The sequence below is a fragment of the Seriola lalandi genome, unplaced genomic scaffold, assembly GCF_002814215.2.
Source record: "Seriola lalandi dorsalis isolate HSWRI2012SDOR001 ecotype SW California unplaced genomic scaffold, Sedor1 jcf7180002053712, whole genome shotgun sequence".
NCBI lineage: Eukaryota > Metazoa > Chordata > Actinopteri > Carangiformes > Carangidae > Seriola > Seriola lalandi.
The window spans coordinates 200,303-221,541 of record NW_019524265.1 but is presented as its reverse complement, the minus strand read 5'-3'; the positions used below and the strand labels follow the sequence as shown (position 1 = coordinate 221,541).

At 38.8% G+C, this 21,239-nt stretch overlaps 1 protein-coding gene across 1 annotated transcript in view; it reads left to right on the top strand.

Annotated features, from left to right (window-relative positions):
• The window catches only part of cdkl5 (cyclin dependent kinase like 5), a 42,440-nt gene that overhangs the window by 3,207 nt on the left and 17,994 nt on the right, over positions 1–21,239 (top strand). The window contains exons 3-6 of the mRNA XM_023401679.2: positions 3,359–3,393; positions 18,981–19,026; positions 19,118–19,254; positions 19,807–19,927. Of these exons, the coding sequence (XP_023257447.1) occupies positions 3,359–3,393; positions 18,981–19,026; positions 19,118–19,254; positions 19,807–19,927 (339 nt within the window). The remainder of the gene's footprint in view (positions 1–3,358; positions 3,394–18,980; positions 19,027–19,117; positions 19,255–19,806; positions 19,928–21,239) is intronic.

The following is a 21,239-nucleotide window of genomic DNA, read 5'->3' as shown; positions in this document are numbered from 1 at the left end:
AGAGCTGTCCAAGCACAGGTACACGCATGTGACTTTAAAACGAAACGCCGCTGCTCATTTCACATCTTCGGCTAACAGCCAATACAGTTTTCTTTTAATCCTGACAACAATCTTTCCCTAAACGTAACCAAATATTTCTGCCTAAAACTAACCAAACATGAGTCCATAGCAGTAGCAGGTTAGAAAACAAATGTGAAGTCTTATAAGTCTTAAGTAAGGCACTGATAAATGATGTCATCCTGCTGATTGATCACTTAGTTTGGATGATTTATCTGAAAATATGAAACTACTCATATCTGTAGATACTTGTTTCTTCTTTTTGTTAGGCCTATATCTATTTTTCAGTCTCTATATATATCTTAAGACTTTCACTTTTAAGACAATGACAAGTTAAACAAATAAAATTATTCAGTATTTCCCCACAATATTATTCCCCTCACAGTGAAACCTTCAACCTTTACCTTTACAGTAACTATCTAAAATGAGGTCATGAGCATCAGCCTCATTTTTGTTTGTGTTACGTTTGCATGTTTGTGTGTGTGTTGTATTTCACTGAGAGTGAAATAAATGAGGGTAAAAATTTAAGTCCAACTGCAAATGACTCTCAGATATTCTACACAAAGGTCCTTCATACATTAAACCGTGCAGCCATGATTTCTTCTTCTACTTCAGTCAGTCAGCAGCATTGTTTATGGCTGATTTCAGTGAGTTGTACTGACATTCATCCCTGCCTTCACTCTAATGTGAGAAGACAGAGCAACCAAGTGTTTATTGTACTGTTGATAATTCTCACTAACTGTGATCTACATCAGTGCTTGTCAGCACACATTAATCAAAAAGTTAGATACACAAAGAACTGCAGTTGCATGATGGGGGATTTAAAGTAGCAGCCAGACAATTTTTCTTGTTTTTTTTCCACTTGTCTAAAAAATGCTCTCTACTTATAAATAGATAAGATTTATATACATTTGTGTTATGGCTGCTGGTTTTGACTATTTCAATTTTTTTTCTCCATAAGAAATTAAGAAATTATGTTTTTGTCTGTTTGACTTGGCAAATGACTCCAAATACCTCAGTTCTTGTGAGCCGCAGCCACCAGTGCTATGAAGAGGAGACCCGTCAGCTTCAGAACGAACCCAGAACACTTTGTTGCTGCAAATAGGAACAAAAGACTGTATCATGGTTGCTGAATTCCTTCAGAATTGACCTAGAATCCAAACAGTTATCTGATTTAAACCACTGACTGCATTTTCCAGTTTCCACCAATTTATCTTCAGCTCACACTTAGTTGAGCTGAGGCTGAAGATAGTTGACTTCTGTCTTCATTTTGTATATACACAGTCTACCTCAAAGTTATTATCAAAGAAACAGATATTTAATATCTAATAAATATAATTTCTGATGCAGTTGCTCAGGTTTAGACTTATAATTCAACCAGAAGGATGTCCATCCAAGTCATCGAAGCTCCAACTGCGGCCATTCCCCTAACTATAGAGAAAATACTGTAAACATGTTTCCCTCTGGAACTCTGGAGCCCATTTCACCAAATTTACAACAGCCAGGCTGCAATTTGCAATGTGGGGTCATTTTCTCTCACAATAGTTTTGACACATTCCAAAAATCAAAACAAACATACTTGTAACCCATGCAAAAGCATGTGAGAGCTCTGCACAGGAGGACTCACAAATTAATCTGCAATTTGCGTGCATAGAAAAATGCTGCAGCCATTTGTGATCTGCGTGGTGCAAATCACCTTTACGAAAAAGCCCCCTGAGTGTCTAAAATAGCTCATTCTTTTTCACAACACTGTCACGGCGCAAGTTTTATCACAGAGCATTTGTTTCATCAGTCTCACTGAAAAGCTGAATTACATTCCTGCAGTTTTCTGTCCATATCAAAAAAACATTGTTGTTTTATCTTGTTTCAGCTTTTCATAGAAAACAATGAAAACACCTTCCAAAGTAAAAGCCATTTAGTTACAGATGCCAGTACAACAGAGGAGAAAGGGTGTGACCTCCGCTCTCCTGAAGACACAAGTTGTAAAAACCTTTAAATCACAGCACAACAAAAAAGTTACAGCTAAAATGCACTGCAAGAAAAACAGATGGATTCTAGCCTCCAAACATGACCGCTATATCCAAAGTAAATATTTCAACTGAGCTATTGCCATTTCTATTCAACCATAGAAATGTCACGAGTAACATTTCTTCATATACATCAGCCATCTGTCACTCAAAGCAGCATGGCCTCCATTATGCATAACTTTAAGCCTGGATGAAAATTCAAATGGATGAGTTACATAAAAATTCACCCTCTGTACAGTTGTCATGAAGGGAAAATTAGCTATGAAACCAAATTTGTTTTATGTAAACATCTCTATTTCTGCTGTAAAGTTGGACATTTTAACATGGGAGTCTATGGAGATTTACTCACTTTTGGAGCCAGCCTCAAGTGGTCATTTTAGGAACTGCAGTTGTCTGCACTTTGTTGACTTTATTTGGTTGCCGCTTGGTCCTGACAATGATTTTCATTTGTAAATTAGTAACATGATAAAACTGGGGAAGGAACAATGACTCCTTATTTACGCACAACATCTCGGATTTTGACCAATTGTGGGGAATAATGCATATTATTACCTTGTTATAATGTTGCCAATATTACAGTAGCAGGGCTAACCTGGTAAGATCATGCATTAGGTGAAAAAAAGGAGGATACAGGCCAGTGGAGACAGGTTTTATACATGTGAGACGATTTGTTTGCTCTTGCCTTGTTCCTCAGTTGAATGAACAGTTTAACCTGGAACAGGCACAAAAGGGAGTGAACACAGAGTGTATAAGATTAGCAGCCTTTTGCTAACCTTAGTATGTTGCATATGTGATTTGAATGGCAACAAAAGCAGTTTGGAAAGATATGGAATTTTTTTTTTTACCACAACCAATGCTCTTGTCTGGCCAACAAGCCTGAAAAACAGACCTGAGATCTGAAATATGGATGATCAACTAAGAACATGACGTGCTTAACAAAGACAGAAAGCTATAGGGACACTGTGTGTGTGTGTGTGTGTGTGTGTGTGTGTGTGTGTGTGTGTGTGTGTGTGTGTGTGTGTGTGTGTGGTTTTAGATATCAAAGGTATAAGTATACGTGTGCATTGAGTGTGTGGGAGAGTACATATGCCTCCCCCTCACCTATTAACTGCTGTTTCTCTGGTGGCTCTCACCTACTGCACTTATTTTTTATGACCATGTTTGTCTAAGGTTTGGGAGGCCAAAACATAATTAAGATGTTGAAAGTTAACAACACATCTCAGGCTCACTTTATTGATATTTTTGTTTGTTTCTCTTGATCTCTCCCTGTCCAGGAGCATATGGAGTGGTGCTCAAGTGCAGGCACAAGGTAAGACAGCATTTCTCATTTCTGATGATCCGACTGTCATTTTTATGAAAATAATTCTGGTTTGCATTATTGTGATACAAAGTTTTTGTGTTCTGGTGTATTTTAATTGAGAGATGGAATGGATGGAATCGTAAATATGCAGACAATTAAACAAAACGAAGGTCTGATTGAGCTTCTAGTTGATTTAGCACTTCATACCTCAGAAAAATACAATGACAAAGAAATTTGCTACAAAGAAATCATACAACCAGTTTCCTTCCATACTGTCACCAGCATTTTTTAATTGATGGTGAATGGCTTCAGCAATGGTGTTTTGCAGCTTTCTACCATAATAAGAGGGATAAATACAACATTAAAGTTTTAGTTTGGGTTATTTGTCACCTGGTTGTATGAGGTAGTTATACACAGTGCAGTAGTTCCGGATCAGAGTGTGGCCAATTTGTGGGGCTTTCAGACAGAACGCGATTTGCGCTGCTCAGGTCAGCACACTGCTTGGAGGATTTGTGGAGGACAGAGCAAATATAGGAGGAGTTTTCCAACCGTCGTCACTAGGAAGAGGGAATCTCCCGCCTGTTTAGAGTCTATCACTGCCAGCAACAAAAATATTGTATTTTTTCCCATGCTAAGAAGCAAGCGATAGCACTCTGCTAATAATAAGAAGAAGGGGAGCAGCAAGGAAGAGGCTGTGGGGAATTTAGGCTTGTGAAGGAGCTCCGTTTCCACAGTAACAGGTTCAAGTCTACTTTCTGTTTACTTTCCCTGCCTGGCTGGATGCCTCGTTTCTATTGGCTGCGCAGGTGTTCTTCACAGAAACGAACCGTCATGGTGCAGCACAAGCCATTGGAATTAATGGCATAATGGCACAGAAGCTGGCTCATGTTTCAATAGGGACAGTGACTAAAGTGACATCTACGTTTAGATCTATGGGAAAGATGTTGGGAAAAGAGGTCGGAAATTGTGGTCAACAGGGAATCCGATGATTGTGATTCTTGTGCATTAGTGGGATATGTAAGGAAGAACCAAAGAGCAACTCTTCCTCGGTGACTGAGAATGTCAGCGCAGGATGTGATCAGACTGTGTTAAAGAGGGGTTGGGGTGCATAAACCCCTCATGACAAATATGAATGCAGATTTGAGAGTTCAGTGGTGCAAAAAACCATATAGACATTGGTCTATAGAGATGTGGAAAAAAGTGATATGGTCAGATGAGTCATCCTTCACCATATTCTCAACAAGTGGGCGAGTGCATGTGTGATGTACCTGAATGCTTGACCCCTACACTGAGTGGATCCGGTGGCTCTGTTATGCTGTTGGGGTTAATTTGCTGTCCACCTATGCTCTAATTAATCAATACAAAGTTGTATCAACTCTATTCTATGCTGCATCATTTCTATCCTGATGGGAGTGGTCTTCCAGGATGACAATGCCTCCATCCACAAGGCAGAAAGGGTCGCTGACTGGTTTAATGAGCATGAAAATGGTGTGAATCATATGCTATGACCTTTGCGTCTCATCAGATCTCAACCCAAATGAACACCTATAGCAGATTTTGGACCTATGTGTAAGACATCACTCTCCACCACAATCATCAAAAAACCAAATCAGGAAATATGTTTTGGATGAATGGTGTTCATCCCTCCAGTAGAGTTCAGACACTTGTTGAATCAATACCAAGGCACACTGAAGCTGTTCTGGCAGCACGTGGAGGCCCAACACTTTATTAAAACACTTTATGTTGGTTTTTCCATAAATATACCACCCGTCTGTACGTCACATTGTATGCATGAATCTGAATTTTAACTGACGAAGACTGATGTATAATGTGGGTTCCAATGGTAGTTCTTCGACAAAGTATTTAAATTTATGCCATTAATGTACTTGGTATGCATGAAAGCAAGGCCTGCTGGTGTGACTCATCCAGCAGAGCTTTCCATACGTGACTACATGTTTCCCAGCTCATGTATTGCTTTATCCCGTATCTGAACTCACTTGCTGTTTCTCTGCAGTGTGTTTATTGATCAAAGCAATGTTCCCGACCTGTGGTGTTCGAAGTTGCTAAGTGGAAAAAAAAAATTATAAATTATAAATGCTAAAACTTAGTGTAACAGTAGCACAAGTAGAGTCAAAGTGAGCAAACAGTCAGTCACACAGACATAGCCAGGGCTATATAAAGTTTGCTGAAATTAACCACAATAAGCTATAATGGTCATATCAAAGTAGGGCTGTCAGACTAAAATTGAATGATTGGAAAAACAAGAATATATCTAACACAACCCATGTAGCATAATCCTGAAATATGTTTTTGAATTAATGTTGTTTTGTCCATTTGCGTTACCTCCGCCGCTTAACTAGAGTGCCATTCTAATGTTACTGTAAGGTAGTTGTAAAGTTACCCAACAGGCTCACCTCTGACGATTTTCCACACATTACTTCAAATGGTTTTGTGTCATACTCGTTCAATACAGCTCTCTGGTTCTATCCATTATCCATTAGCTAGAGAACGGCAGGAGTCTTCAGGGCAACAGGGCATGCAGGCCAGCACACTGTACTAGAGAACATGACATGGCTGGTTGAGCTTATACACTGTGAATTTGAACAAATCATCACTGATCAGTTTGTTTTGGGTGTAGGGTTTTCCATTTTTCTTTTCATTTAGATTTTTGGATATATTCAGTTTGCTCATCTTGGCATTTTCCATCAACACCAATCTGATGTCCTGCCTTGATCATACAGGAATGGGGTTAAGGACAGATTACTGCAGCTGTTATTAGCACCTGTATTCAGGCCTTCATTAATAAAGTGGTGTTAACTAAGAGTTTAATCTCACTAAGAGCAGCAGTTACTGCAAAGGTGATCAACATCATCATCATCATCATCAACAATCAGTCTCTGTCATAATTTATCATAGAACTGGGTATGACACAGTTTACATATGAAATTGATTAATCCTCATATTGCTTGATGAAATATATTAAGTAAATTAGAATATCAGCGGTCAAAAATAAACCGTTTACGGCACACAGAAATAGTGATTAATCAAAGAAAAGTAAGAAATCAGGGGGCTTTTTGGCTCAAGATCCTAAATAACTCAGTTTATCAGTGGCCACCAGTTTTAATAATTTCAACTCTGTGTCTGACAAATTCCAAATCACTAGAATCAGTTCATTAAATAGATTTGTTTGAAAGATTAATTCACTTCGGAGCTTGACCAGAGCTCCGACTCATGATCCCTGGCTTCCAGAACCGGATGTGCTGTCGTTTTGACAAACACGGCAAACTCCCTTTATAATTCTTAATGTTTTAAAAGTTTCCTCACTGAATATTAGGGATGAACGCCGGTTATTAATGACCTGTAAGTCTTTTTAACTGATGACTCTTGAACTTGCTGGGCCTGATTTGTCACACTCACTCTTGAGACAGTTTCAGTGAGTGATAGTCACCGGCTCACCATTTCCTCCTCGCCCCAGTGAAAGGAGCTGACATAATCTTCAGCCAGAACCGCCTAATATAAAATTGTATTAAGTTCAGTAGGCTACTTGATCTAGAAGCCTGTATATTAAAAGTTTTGTTTTGCCCTGTCTGAGGACTACGAACAGTTATTTAGTACTGGATTGGTATTATTTTTTCAGTTTTTGTCATTTTTTGCTCTGCTATTCATCCTAATTGTAGCTATGCACATATTCTGCTGACATGTATATTTAGTTGTTATTTATATTTATTGCTGTAATTCATACTTTTTAATGCTATTCATAGTTTTGTTGACATTCATATATATTTGTTCTGACACAATTTTTTTTGTTCTGCATTTATCACTCACTCATAATTTGTTCTATTGCTTCTTGTTTCTCATGGCGTTTTGTGATGTGTTGTTCTATTGCTGCTGTGCCAAAGTAATTTCCCGCCGGAATCAACAAAGGACATACCTAGACTTGGACTGCAAACGAAATTACCTGAATCACTCGCTGAGGGAGTAAGTGTATCTCTACGAACAATCACTTTCGTTTGCATCAATTGAACTAGGTAGAGGAATACTCTCACTCACTGACTGACTGAGTCGAGTGTCCCTCAGTGAGTGAGTGTATCCCTGCGAACCAATCACATTCAATGATTTGAATTCGCTCACTTAGCGAGTGTATCCCTACACGTTTCCCCGCCACTGACTGAGAGCTCAACTGAACTGAAAAATGAACAGATTGGGAACAGGAAGTGACTTAATTCAGATTGTTCACCCTAAAGATTTGAACAAATCATTCGCGAATGACATTCCACTACAAAGAGCCCAGGAGAAGAGCCCGATCAGAAGGATGAACCAGAACGAATTCAACATGCTTCATCGTTACAGATGAGAACAAATCACAACACCATAGTTGCAAATTTCACACATAAATGAACAATTTAAAAGTGAATTGATTTAAAGGAGCTATGTGTAAGTTTTGTTATTGCTACATTGCCAACGTTAGCATTAAAAGCTTTTTACTTACCAGTCTAGACAAAACGTTGCATTCAGCATCAAACTTCATTCCATTACTTGCAAAGAGCAACACTGTCTATGGGAAAAAAGAATAGTGTCTGAATATGTCACAGACATGAAAAAATATAAGTATATTTTTTAACCATTTTAGCAGCTGTATGTGGAGACAGTGGCATTTTAGTGAATTTTTCTGTCAGACATAAATCAGGAAAAGAAATACAAAATTCCAAAAACCTGCAAACTCTATGTAGCAAGATAGAGCTGGCAATAGCAGCGACGCAGCAGACACACAGCCGGTGTGAACATGCGTGCGAGCCGCAGCAGGTCAGTAAAGCAGCCGTCACTCACATGCAACTCAGCCGGTGTGTTCCTGGCGTCAGGCAAGTAAATCATCCTGGAACTTTAAAAGTAACGATTTTTTTTTATATTGCAAGAGCAAATTAAATAAGTTGTCAATTAACATTTTGATGACACGTTCAACATTAAGATTTGCAACTCGGTGCTGCAAATTTCTGATAAAGGTGAAATGTGTCTCATCATAAATCATTGTGGTGGCACAGAGATGCCCCAGTCTAGAGATCATATTCTCCAGAGCTAAAAGGAACATGATTGTTTGGTACAAGACCCCAACAAAAAATTGCATCATTATCATATATTTTATCATATTTTTTCAGTAAAAATGAAATGCAAAAATTTCCATTTCAACTGAAATCATGCAATCACAATATCTGCCAAAGTAATCGCAATATGATTTTTTTTTCATATCGTTCAACCCTATTAACAATGATTAACTTTGTATTAAAAAGTTTAATAGATTAATAAAACTTTGAGTATTATTTTGCAGATAGACCCACACTCTATATCTTCACTCATCTATAGATTGTACATATACATAGAATAGAATTCTCATTAATGAATCATGGAATCACGTTAACGCTACTGAACTGATCAAACTGAGCCACAGTGAACTACATTAATTGAACTGTTCTGTAGTATAAAAAAAAACAACTCATCTGTGTGGATAGAGCAACATGTTCTGGTTTGATATTTAGTACAATTTTGTTCCTTCTGTCAGTACATTTATAAAATAATGCGTTTGTGGAAAAACACCTAACTCTGCACACAGAGCGAGAGAGGACTACTGTAGGAGGAGTGAAAGTCGCAGCATAATCAAGAAGAGAAGAGAGCGTACAGTTAGGGATGGAAAGGCATTTTTAAATGTTTAATGCTGCTGCTATTCTAATGTGTTTCTGACAGGATTTACATAAAAAAATAGAAAATCTTATTTATTTTTTGGTCAACATTATTGTTTTCCTTATTGTACCCAATTTTATGTGGAAATGAAATGTAAAATGAAGTTCAAAGAGCCTGTGCTAAATAGCAAACAAATGTAGGTTAATACTAACAACACTGTGTGAGAGATGAAGAGGAAATTAAACTAAACTGGGGTTAAACCAGTACGAGTTTGCGTTTCTAAATTTAAAACAGATTTGTTCATTACTCTGAGTGCTTGGTGTTTGTCCTGTGGTCCCTTTTCCTGTATGTTCCATTTGTGCATGTTCTTTCAAAGCTACACTTCATGAAAATTTTAAAAGAGGCATAAATTATATACAATGAGTGAAATTCTAAATATGCAAACGCTTGCATTCTGGAGCCATGAACAAAATGACATGGTAAGCATATGATGGTTAGGGAGGAAGCTGTAGCCTAACAGAAGCAGTTAAAAGCTAAACTAAAACACAATCTGCATTATTGGACATGTTAAAATACAGAATGCATGAGACAGTGAATGTGGAGATTGGCTGGCACATTTCCCATTCCCTCTGCCTGTTGTGTGGGGAAGACTTAAGTGTCTGTGCTCTGATTAAGGTCTTTGTTAGCAACAGTGATGTGCTGCATTTCTCTATCAACACAAGTTTAGACAGGAACAAATATCCATTGCATGCACATTTTACTTGCTGTGTTATTGTCAGAAATATAATTTGGGACAGACGGGAGTCAGAATCTCTTCATGTGTGCTTGTTTGCAGAGCTAACCATGGCTACCTGCACAGATGACTAATCTGTCTAAACACTTTACTTGGCTTGCTGATTGTTATTTGTATGCAATAGCTAATATGGGTTATTTTGGTGAGAGAGAAAGCGAGCGAGTGAGAAAGACTGAGCAGGCGAGACAGAATCTTCTAGTTATTGATTAGGACCTCTATTCTGTCTCCAGGAGATACGTCATGTTGTTCAGCTACTGCATGAAAGATGCAAGCAGAGGCTGTAGGGCTACTCAATCATTTAAAAATATGACACATCTAAATGAAATATGATTTAAAAAAATCTGAATATATTCCAAATTGGACAGATCTCTTACGTGACCTTACTTTACTGTAAAGTTAAATAAACAGCTCTCTTTTGAGTTTGCCAACTAGAGCAAAAATAAATATGTGAAGGACTATTCTAATTAAACACCTCCAACCAAAGAACTTTTAATGTGGTTAAAGCATTCTGGTAAAGTGGTCTGCATTTATCTTTAAATTACAATAGGTGATTCTCACATTATCTGTTGTGTCTTAGTAAGGTGTTGTTCCACCTTGAGCCTCTAGAGCAGCTTCAGTGTGCCTTAGCATTGAATTTACAAATCTACTGGAGAAATGAACACCATTCTTCCAAAAGATATCACCTCATTTGGTGTTTTGATGATGGTAGTAGAGAGCACTTTCTAAGATCTCACATTGGTGCTCAGTTGGGTTGAGATCTGGTGACTGTGAAAGCCATTAGCGATGGATTGATGAAGCCTTTTGAAGCATTGAGGCTTTCAAGCCCACTGTGTTGAAAGTGTTCCATTGGGACACATAGAAATACCACCATAAACACTGTGTCAACAAGTGCCTCCATAACTTAGCTTTGAACATTTGAATTCATAACGTCTTCATGCTGGAGACAACAACAAAGCTCCCATCTTAACACAAAGCTTACACATTTCAAGTATCCTTTCCTTGGCTTGACGTTACTAAGAAGTGACACATGACACGTTTCCCACTTATATAACAGTATAGGGGATTCATTTTCACATGTAGAGCCAGAAACTCAGACCATGGCTTTTTAGCTTTGCTGCAAGAGAGCAGTTATTTTTACTTTTCTCAGCTGGAAGCAGGGCAAAAGAGAAAAGGGTGGCAAAGGGAGAGAGGGAGAGAGAGAGAGAGAAGTAACATGTGAGTGTGTGTGTGATGGAGAGGAGGAGATGCAGGGGGAGGTATTGAATACGGAGACTATGTTGATGGTAAATGGGTCACCCTGTTAGGAGACTACAGCAGACCTGTAAACCGTTGAGGGAATCATAGGAAGATAAGACTGGAGACTCCAAGCACCTGGATAAAACCCAGCCAGATGATTCAGTGGAGACTGACTGTACTACAAAGAAATGAAATGCTATTTAAATGTGTGTTCCTGTATAAATTATGTATACTTTCCAGTACAGTATGTGTTTGATGGAACATTTAATTAGTCAAGCGAATGTGTGCCAGCGCTTGTGCAATGTTCTGCCACTTTATGCAAGTGTTGTATTAGCGTATGTGGGTGTGTGTATGGAGGCTTATGTGATATCTTGAATTTGTGTTTTAGGAGTGACAATAGCACAACCTACACGCTAGCCAGTGTTTCCTGGTTCCTATACAGTATTTCTATGCAGTATTGTAGTTCTGACATGACTTGTTAATTAATTACCAGTAGTTGATCAACAGAAAATTCATTAGCGACTCTTTGATAATTGAGTATTTGTTTGAGCAGTTTGTTGAGTAAAAACATTAATCATTTGCTGTTTAAAGATTCTCACCTTTGTTTAATTTTATTCACGTTTGTTTGATTAAGTCTTTGTAAATGGAATACAAATGTGGTGTTTACTGTTAATCAAGCAATGCAAGTAATTTGAAGCCATCACCTTGGGCTCTGGTTGCTTTTGATAGCCTTTTTTTTTTTTTTTAATTTTCAACCGCATGGTTCTCAAAAAATAATTCACAGACGATACTAATCAGCGATGAAAATGATCAATTGCTTCTGCTTTAAATGTGGTTTTGCCACAGTTTCAGATGCAAACTTCAATCTTGACTTCATATTTGAAGAGCAAAAGGTCATTAGTGTGGTAGCTAACAGGCAATGTGGATGAAGTCCTTTATCCTGGTTTATGCCATTTTAAATCACTATGTATCAAGATCAATTAACACTGATAGTAAATGATATCGCAAAATTTCTGGAAAAGTGAGTGGCCCTGGAAATTGTTCAAAAAACTTCACCATTGATGCAAAAAATCATCTTTCTATGTATATCATTTTATCGCTGTCACATTTGTTCTTGCAAGACTCATCACTTCCAAATTATGACTTGGTGCCTCATGCTTCCTTGTTCTCTTGAATTTTCTGTTGACAACAGTGTTAATTTGGCACCTGATTTTGGTTTAGTTTTAGGTTTAGACATTTTAGTCCAGTTTTCATCAGTGAAATTTAAGTCTCATTTTTGTGATGCATTGTTAAATTCTATATCTTCTTAGCATTTTGAGGCTGCAGCTGTCACTGAAAGCTAAATTTACTGCTTTCTATTGTGTAGTAGGCTATTATATTGGGAGTGGTGAATTAGTCAACAAGGGAGTGATTTGGTCAGAGCCTTAGTCTCGCTTACGTCATGGATTAAAGGTCCTCAACAAATATTTTCTATCATAGTTTTTTTTTACGAAAGGTTTACTTTATGTCAGTGGTGCTCTTTACTTGATAGCTATAGCGGTCTTTCATTGGATATTCAAGTGAAACCTCATTGTGTCTGTGTGTTTGCAACAGAGAATCCATTAGTTGGTTGTACTGTAAGTTGGATCACTGTTGTGTAATTGAGAGAACCAGTATGGACCAGACTGGACATGTACCGAGTTTCTTATGTTTTCAGGGTGTCTGTCTATCTGTCTATCCGTACATGTGTACATTTGTCCGTTCCATTCTCGTAAGCGTGAAATCCCAGTAACGTCTTAAGGGAATTTCTTCATATTTGGCACAAACATTCACTTGGACTAAAGGATGAACTGGTTAATTTTGTTGGTCAAAGGTCAAGGTCACTGTAATCTCTCAAAACATGGTTTTGGCTTCATGAATATGATATTTAAAGGCCACCTTGAGGACCTCAAGGTGACCATATAATTGGACGAAGATGAACTTTTAGTGGGCAAAAGTCAAGTTCAAGGTCATAGTGAACGCATGTTCTTGTGCGATATATCAGTGAATTTCGTTACATCTGGCACATACATTTACTTGGGCTCAATGAAGAACTCATTAGCATTTGGTGGTCAAAGGTCACTGTGACCTGACAAAATACATTTTTGGCCAGAATTCATACTCTAATTATGACACAATTTAAATATATATCTAGCATTTTATCTGTTGTGCAGGCAAGTTTTGTACATATACTTAAGGTGCATATACATACTGTACATACACACATATGCATACGAATGCACATGTATTCCAAAAGACGGCTACAAAAAGATAACCATAAAAACCGTGATAAAATGAAAAACAAAAATACAAAAAATAAAAGCGAAACAAATAAAGAATTGAGGAGCCAGAAGGAAACAGAAAAATCATAATAGTCAAAAAAGGGGTTTTTGAGAGTGAAACTGAGCACGAGTTAAGCACAGGACCATGAGTATAAGAAAGAGTGAAAACTATTCACCATATTCACAACTATATTCATCATTACATAGAAACATACAAGAAAAATGGAGGAAAAAAGAGGCACTTAAGGAAAAACATTCGGTCCTATACCTGCCCCCTTTAATGAGGCCCAATTATAAATAATTCCTACTTTTCCTATTTTGCATAATAATAATGGCCTCTATTTACTGTAATAAATTAATATTAAAAGATAAGTGGGTGTTAAAAAACTGCAGCAACATCAACATTTCTATGACACAGTATATGGTGTTCTGCTATTTATTATGCCATCTATGGCTGATGCTTCTGTGGGAAAAAGTGAAACATTCAAGCCTTATTCTTTTGTGCAATGTGACAATCAGGACCTGCTCTTGACATCAGCAGAAAATTGGAAAGCCTGACGCTATTTTTAGGTGTGCTGACTTAACAGTGGCTCAAAAGGTAAATCAGTGGGGGTCAGAAGCACCACACATGAGCACGAGCATCATCAGCACATTGCAAGGTGCTGCCACGGAGCTTGAATTGTCACATGTGCTGTATAGGTGCTGGTATGTGTGTTTTTTATTTTGCCTGCAGTAAATTACAGTAATTCTCTTAGTTTGTTATTCAGATTCTTCACTGGAAACTAAAACTTATCAAGATTAAGTTCTGCTACAGCTGTAAATCCATGTTGTTTAATTTCCTTGGACTCTCATGTGAAAATCTCTAAACACACAACTTTGTATTTAAAAATTGTGTGCAGTCAAACAATTGGCTTGTGTGAGTGAAAGCACTGGCGGTGACGTGCGGCTCCTTGTCGTGTGGCCTCTTCTTGACACTGAGGCTGACTCTGTTTTCTGACTCTCCGTAAACAAAAGGACAATAGAAGGACATGAGAGTAGCAGAGGACAGATGGAGACTGGTCTTTATGCTATAATTCCCTCTGGATCACTGTCCTCACCCACTCAAGCCTCAAGGTCCAGCTCTGATGTTGTGTACACGGGTTTCCCATCTAATCAAGGTGGGCAAACGATGTCATGATAGCAAATAGATAGATTTATTCATCTTGTGGGAAATTCAGGTATGCAGTAGCTTACATGACACATACCCACTACCCACCATATATAGAAATAAAAAAAAAAACTAAAGCACAACCTAAAAAGGTAAGAACAGAATAAAAATAGGCATAAATAATTAAATAGAAAAAATCAACTGCACTGCAGTGTTACCAGTCATAGAGGTAGTGCAAAATGCAAATGTAATGTAATGTGCAGAGAAATAGAGCTGTCTCTATGAAAGCATACGTGTAATGGATAGATATAGAGCAGTGCAAATGCCTGAACACTGGCGACAACAGACAGAAAACATCAGCTGTAGTTTCTTACAGATGTTGAAGGGCCCAAGCCTCCTCAGGACATATAGACAGTCCTGTAGAGAGTGTCCATCAGTGGTGGCTGCTGGTCTTATAAGGAGGGGAAGCTCATTTTCGGCCTACATCATAAAATGTGTCCGTTTATTTATATGTAAATTCGCAGAGTGACAGAAAAGAGTCGCCAAACACAACGCTAGTCTTTTTTAACAAAGACAAAGTCGCTGAGGATCAGTAACGTCTCCACATCAACTCCGAACAACGGAATGAAAAACTTGAAAAAATGCTCCGGTGGATGCTTATACTTCAAGATCGCTGATTCGCTCATTTCGCTGTCAATCAAAAAGGGACTCAGCCTCAGACAGATCATCCAATCATCACGCAGAAGCCGAGCGTCCGGGCCAGCCCACTGCCCAATAGACCCCCAGAGACTCTGAGCGTCCGATGGGCGGGACAAAGCCCAGCATTTATCCAATGACCGTCTAGTTTCGCTGCAGTGGAACAACCCACTCTATGCTTCCCCATTAAAGTCAGTAGACGCTCGGCGTCTACACTGTGTAAAGCTCTGTGGCGCTGCGGGGATGTATGAGAAGTAGTCGTGGCCGTTACCTGTGATAAGTAGCTGATTCTGAACAAAAGATGAACGTGTTCTAGCGCATATTTAGTCAATGAAATGTACACACAACACTACATATTTGACCTCTTATTTTGTTGACATTTTAGGGGAAGCTGAGCTTCCCTTGCAGTCTTAGAGCAATCGCCACTGGTGTCCATGTTCGCTGACCAGCCCAGTTTGTCATCCAGCTGCAGACCCAGGTACTTATAGGTCCTGACCCCCTCAATGGAATCTCGTTGCAGATGTTGATGTTGTTCAGCTGCAAATGGTTTGACTTGCATCATCTCACGTATTTCTGCAGGTGGCATAGCTCAGAGTTCTACTAAAAGTCAGCAGTGAAAAGGTTGATCAAGACAGAGGAGAGCACAGTTCCCTGTGGTGCTGCAGTGCAGCTGACCACAGTGTCAGATGAGGAGCCCTTCAGCCTGACATACTGTGGTCTCCCTGTGAGGTAGTCTGTGATCCATGTTACCATCATCTCCATCAGCTTGTCTCTCAGTAGGAGGGTCTGGATGGTGTTACAGGCACAAGAAAAAAGAAAAAAAACATGATTCTTACAACACAACTCTCCTTGTCCAGGTGAGAGTAAGGCCATCTTCCATGCCCACCTTCTCCTGGTAAGCAAACACTAGTGTGTAGTGGACCTGGAGTGACATCGGGGCAACTAGCCTCATGTTGAAAACATGCTGAAAGGGGCTCCCCCAGTTCGACAGCACAAGCCTTGAGCATTCCTTTCTGGCACAGTTTCTTCAGCTCTCCTCCCCTGATATTCGTTGTGATAGTGGGGATGAGGGGGTTGCATGGTCCATGATGGCTTGCTGGCAGAATGGAATATCTGCAGCTGATAGGGGCAGTGTGGAGGTGGGGTGTGTGTGGGTGCTGAGTGGGCAGACTGAGGCTACAGTACCTGGGCTGTCAACCGTGTTGTAAAAGTGGTTGAACTGATTTGCTCTCAAAGCATCTGCTGCACTACTGCTTTTCTTTTTGCTGCCTTTGATGGTTTTCATGCCCAGACCTGCCTCATGTTGTTGTCTTGCAACTTATGCTCCAGCTTCCTTCTGTATGACTCCTTTACCTCTCTGAATCAGACTTTGAGTTCCCCCTGCACACGCTTCAGCTCTGCTTGGTCTCCATCTTTAAAAGACCTCTTTTTTTGTTGAGGATATCCTTGACGTAAATATATGTACATTTTCATAATTTAGAAATCATTGCAACTCGCAGGAAAACAGTATGTTTGTATGTGACACTGCCATGCTGTTGCATTTTTTTATATAACACACCATCTGACAGCTTTAGCTCACAAACTTACTGAAATATCAGTGAGAAATGGTAGCTAATGTAGCACTAACTTATACCATACATCCATGACTTAAACACAGAGGAAAGCAATAAAGTAATTCTGGCAGCATTATGGTATTAAAGGACCCCTATTTCACCCTTATCCAATGTTTTAATTGGGCTTGTGATATCTATAAGAAGACATATTTCTGGTTTTAAGTAACAAAAATAATCTAATTGCGTTTTTTTAACCAACATTGCGATCGCGATTTAATATGCGATTAGTTTAAGTTCCTTATCTTCTGTTTATTCAACAAACACAAGCAATAAATCATTCTATATTATGACTAACAGAATATTAAATAGATTAAACATAAGATGTTCTTTCCTGTAGGCCAGGCCTATATGTCATGATGAAATCAGATGCATGAATGGATATGAATGACCTATTTTTATTTAACTACTTCAATCACAGTAGTATATTGACTGATTTGTTTAACTTATGGCCTTGTAAGCATGTAAAATTGTCCGTCGTTATGCAGACATGGTTCCCTTCTTGGAGATCCCAACTGGCAAACCCCCCACCTTGGCCGGCTGCAATGTTTACCCCTGTGTGGTCGTCTGAGAAGTAGGCAGTTTGAAGGTAGCGAGCTTTGAGGTTGAAGTCTTCATTAATTAAATGCACCATAAGACTCTGATAGGGCTCCGCTGTAGGGCTTGACCACATTGCAGTTGTAGTAGCAAAAAACTCTGCTGTTTTCAGCTCCCCTGTGACTCTCAGCTTGCATTTTTTATATAGCTCCGGTATGGCAACCTGGCTAAAATATGTGTGGGAGGGCATGCTGTACCGCTTATCCAGTGCATTTATCAAAGCCGTAAACCCAGGCTTGGTCACCGTGATGAGAGGCATGATATCTTTCCCTATGAACTCTGTTACTGCTTGAGTAATTTCCCCGTGCTATTTTGAATTATGTTCATATGGAGTTATGCTTTCAAACATTTCAGTCAATGATCCTTGTCGGTGGTATTTGGCTTACTTGACACACTGGTGGTTGGCATTTTAGCCATGCAACTATCGCACATGGCTTTGTGGTGTTTTTTTAAGTGCTGATACAGGTTAGTATTGTTGCCCTGTGATGTAGCAACAGTAGCAAGGCAGGTTCTGCACAATACCTGACGCTGTGCAACATCTTCTTTTTTGAAGCCAAAATAGTTCCACACAACCAACGTACTGCTCCTCTTTGACACTAAAGTTTCCGCAGTGCCAGGCTCTGTCGGGCCTGAGCCATTGTACAACAGGTCAAACTGTAGCGTGCCAAATTGTTGCTCCCTCTTTTAGCCAACTGCTCTACTTTCGCTTGCATGTCACATGACCAGAGTGTAATCGCAGCCTTTGTGGTTAGAAAATCACATTTTATCATACCCCGATATTATCACAAATGTGATTAATCGTTCAGCCCTAACCACAGGTAACAGATTGTAGCCTATTAGTGTAGCTTGCTAAAACTCACCGGTAAATGCAAATGGTCATGGTCAGTCAGCGCTGAAATGAGCCAAACAGACTTGACTTCAAATTTGAACTGAAGTGCTCTGGTATTTCAGAAAAAAATAAACTTTAGCCATTGGTCTTTGGCTGGATGGTATGCAGGATTACAGCACATGATCAGAAACAAGGCTTACCCTTTTATTATTTTCCAGTTAAACTGCACAATATTTGATGTCTAAACTGTAGCATTCCAGCTACAGCACAGCCATCAAAACAAAGCTATGTTAAATCTTTAAATCTGCAACCAGACCGGCTTGTAAAATTCTGCAAGGTCAATCAGGCATTCTGATACTTATTAACTATGCAAAGGATGTGCTGTTTTTTGTGTGCAAGTGCCCTGTGGTAAAATAATTGAAATGTGTTCACTGTCATTGCTCTTGTGTTGGCACTGTGAGCAACTTGGGCACACAATTTTTTTTTTTAATGTTAAGAGTGGGCTGGAAATCAATTTAAATATCCTCACCGCTTGTCTTATTTCTCCTTTTCACCTTTCGTTCCACAAACGCTTTCTATTTCTTACTTCTGCTCCACTCTTAATGTTCTATGTATCTTTTTATCTGTCTGCCTATCTGTCTCAGAAAGTTGTTGTTTAACTCCATAAGTTGTTTTCTTTTGTCATAACATAACTCACGTCCTCATGTCTTCACAGGAAACCAATGAGCTGGTGGCCATTAAGAAGTTCAAAGACAGCGAAGGTGAGTGAAAGCATGAGGGAGGGAGAATAGGAGGGACAGAGAGGAAGAGCCAAACAGCTGTATCATTGCTGTGTCTTTCATTTCCACGCAGAAAATGAGGAGGTCAAGGAGACAACTCTTCGGGAGCTGAAGATGCTTCGGACACTGAAGCAGGACAACATCGTGGAGCTGAAAGAGGCTTTTCGCAGGAGGGGGAAACTCTACCTTGTCTTTGAATATGTTGAGAGGGTCAGCTTGATGACACTATCACTATTATTTCACTGTGTGTCTATGCTTTACACACATTAATTCTTACATTACATATCTCTACTCTGCTGTTTCTGCTGTGACACTATCACTATTATTTCACTGTGTGTCTATGCTTTACACACATTAATTCTTACATTACATATCTCTACTCTGCTGTTTCTACTCTAAGTTTCAGGATGTTAAGACTGCTCAGTTAAGCAAGTGTCACCATGGCAACATATGAACTATGCTGTTGGTGAATAATGGTATTTCCCACTGTGTTGCCAGGGTATCCAGCCAAGTGTTTTTTTCATGACAGGTTTTATTTTCATACTGTACTCTAGTCATTTAGCATGGTGTCCCCTCTCGCTCCCCTGTCAGGGTTAAAAAACACACTAAAACCAGGGAGAGGAATACCCAATGTAAGACTTATCTAGGAAATACTTGACAAGAGATCAACACCATTCATGTTTTAAATTACACATTCACCATGCCAAGTATTCCAAGTAGTTAAAGCTACCTTTCTACAGGGAGATTTGTGTTGGTTTGCAGAACATGCTGGAGCTGTTAGAGGAACTGCCCAACGGTGCACCACCTGATAAAGTCCGCAGCTACATCTACCAGCTCATCAAAGCCATCAACTGGTGTCACAAGAATGAGATAGTACACAGAGGTGAGGAGTTTATCTGTATGTATAATAAACAGTAAATGGAATTACTGTAAATGCAGATATATAACTCACACAGGCTCATAGGTGTCATGTAGGACACCATTGTCATGTCCCCAATATTTTGTCTGGGAATTTCTACGTTTTAGTGAGTTACAATATAAAATAGCCAACATTAGCATTAGCAGCTGTTTACTTACCAGTCTTGAAGAAACGTTGCGAGTTCGGCATCAAACTTTGCTCCTTCACTCGCCAAGAGCTTATCTCCAGCGGTGGAAAACTGTGCCAATGTTAACTCTTGTTCTTCTTTTATTTCTATTACTTAATTTCTTCTAGTGAAGTTAGGTCTTTTCTTCTACCGAAGTCAGCATGCTAATTAACTCAGTTAACTTAGCTAACTCACGAGCGCCGGCCGTTCGACCAGTCTCGTCACCTTCCCCGATACTACGTCACTGCGGAGTTCCGTTTGCTCTGAAGAAGTCGCGCTTCTCTAAGGGCTTATTATTATATATATATATATATATATATATGATATTATTATTATTATTATTATAACCTCTTGTATTGTAAACGCAACGATGGTTGAGGCTCTTGGCAACACTGGTAAGTAAACAGCTGTTAATGCTAACGTTGGCTTTTTAGCCTAGCAACAGCGAAGGCAAAGCAAGCCTTCAAGGATAATGATGGTCATATTCAACATTTTCCTTGTCGTCATCAAATGCATGAAAAGTCTAAAACCAACAATGTATTAGTCTAGTCTAGTCTTAACAACAGTTGTTAGGTCATTCCGATTATGAGGCTCTAGTTGATTATAATATTTTTTAGATCTGACATGGAATTGTAATTCACAAACTGTAAGCCAACAAATATAATCAAAGTATTTCCCCAATGTTTTCTTTTCTTTGGCACTATGGACAAGGCATTAAGACCATCATGTTGGAAAATAATATAGAGAAAATATTATTTTTAGTTTAGTTTCTTTTCTTAAAAAACAAAAAAGTAACTTCTAAAATCCTGATTATTGGCCTGTGCCAATAAAAAATAAAGGCATTTGTATTATGACAAAATATGTAGTACAATTCATAGATTTAAAAAGGCTGTAAAAAATAAGGTGTTAGATAATTATAAAAGAATTGTTTGATATTCCATCATAATCAGTTTGATAAATAACAATTCATGATATGGTATTGTTAACTGTATCCATGTGTTTGACAATGACATTTGATAAGTGTAAGAACATGTGTAGCCATGTCTATTTATAGTTATGATCTGAATGGTCTAGTAGAAGTCCAGTGTTGGTATAGTGTAAGTCTACACC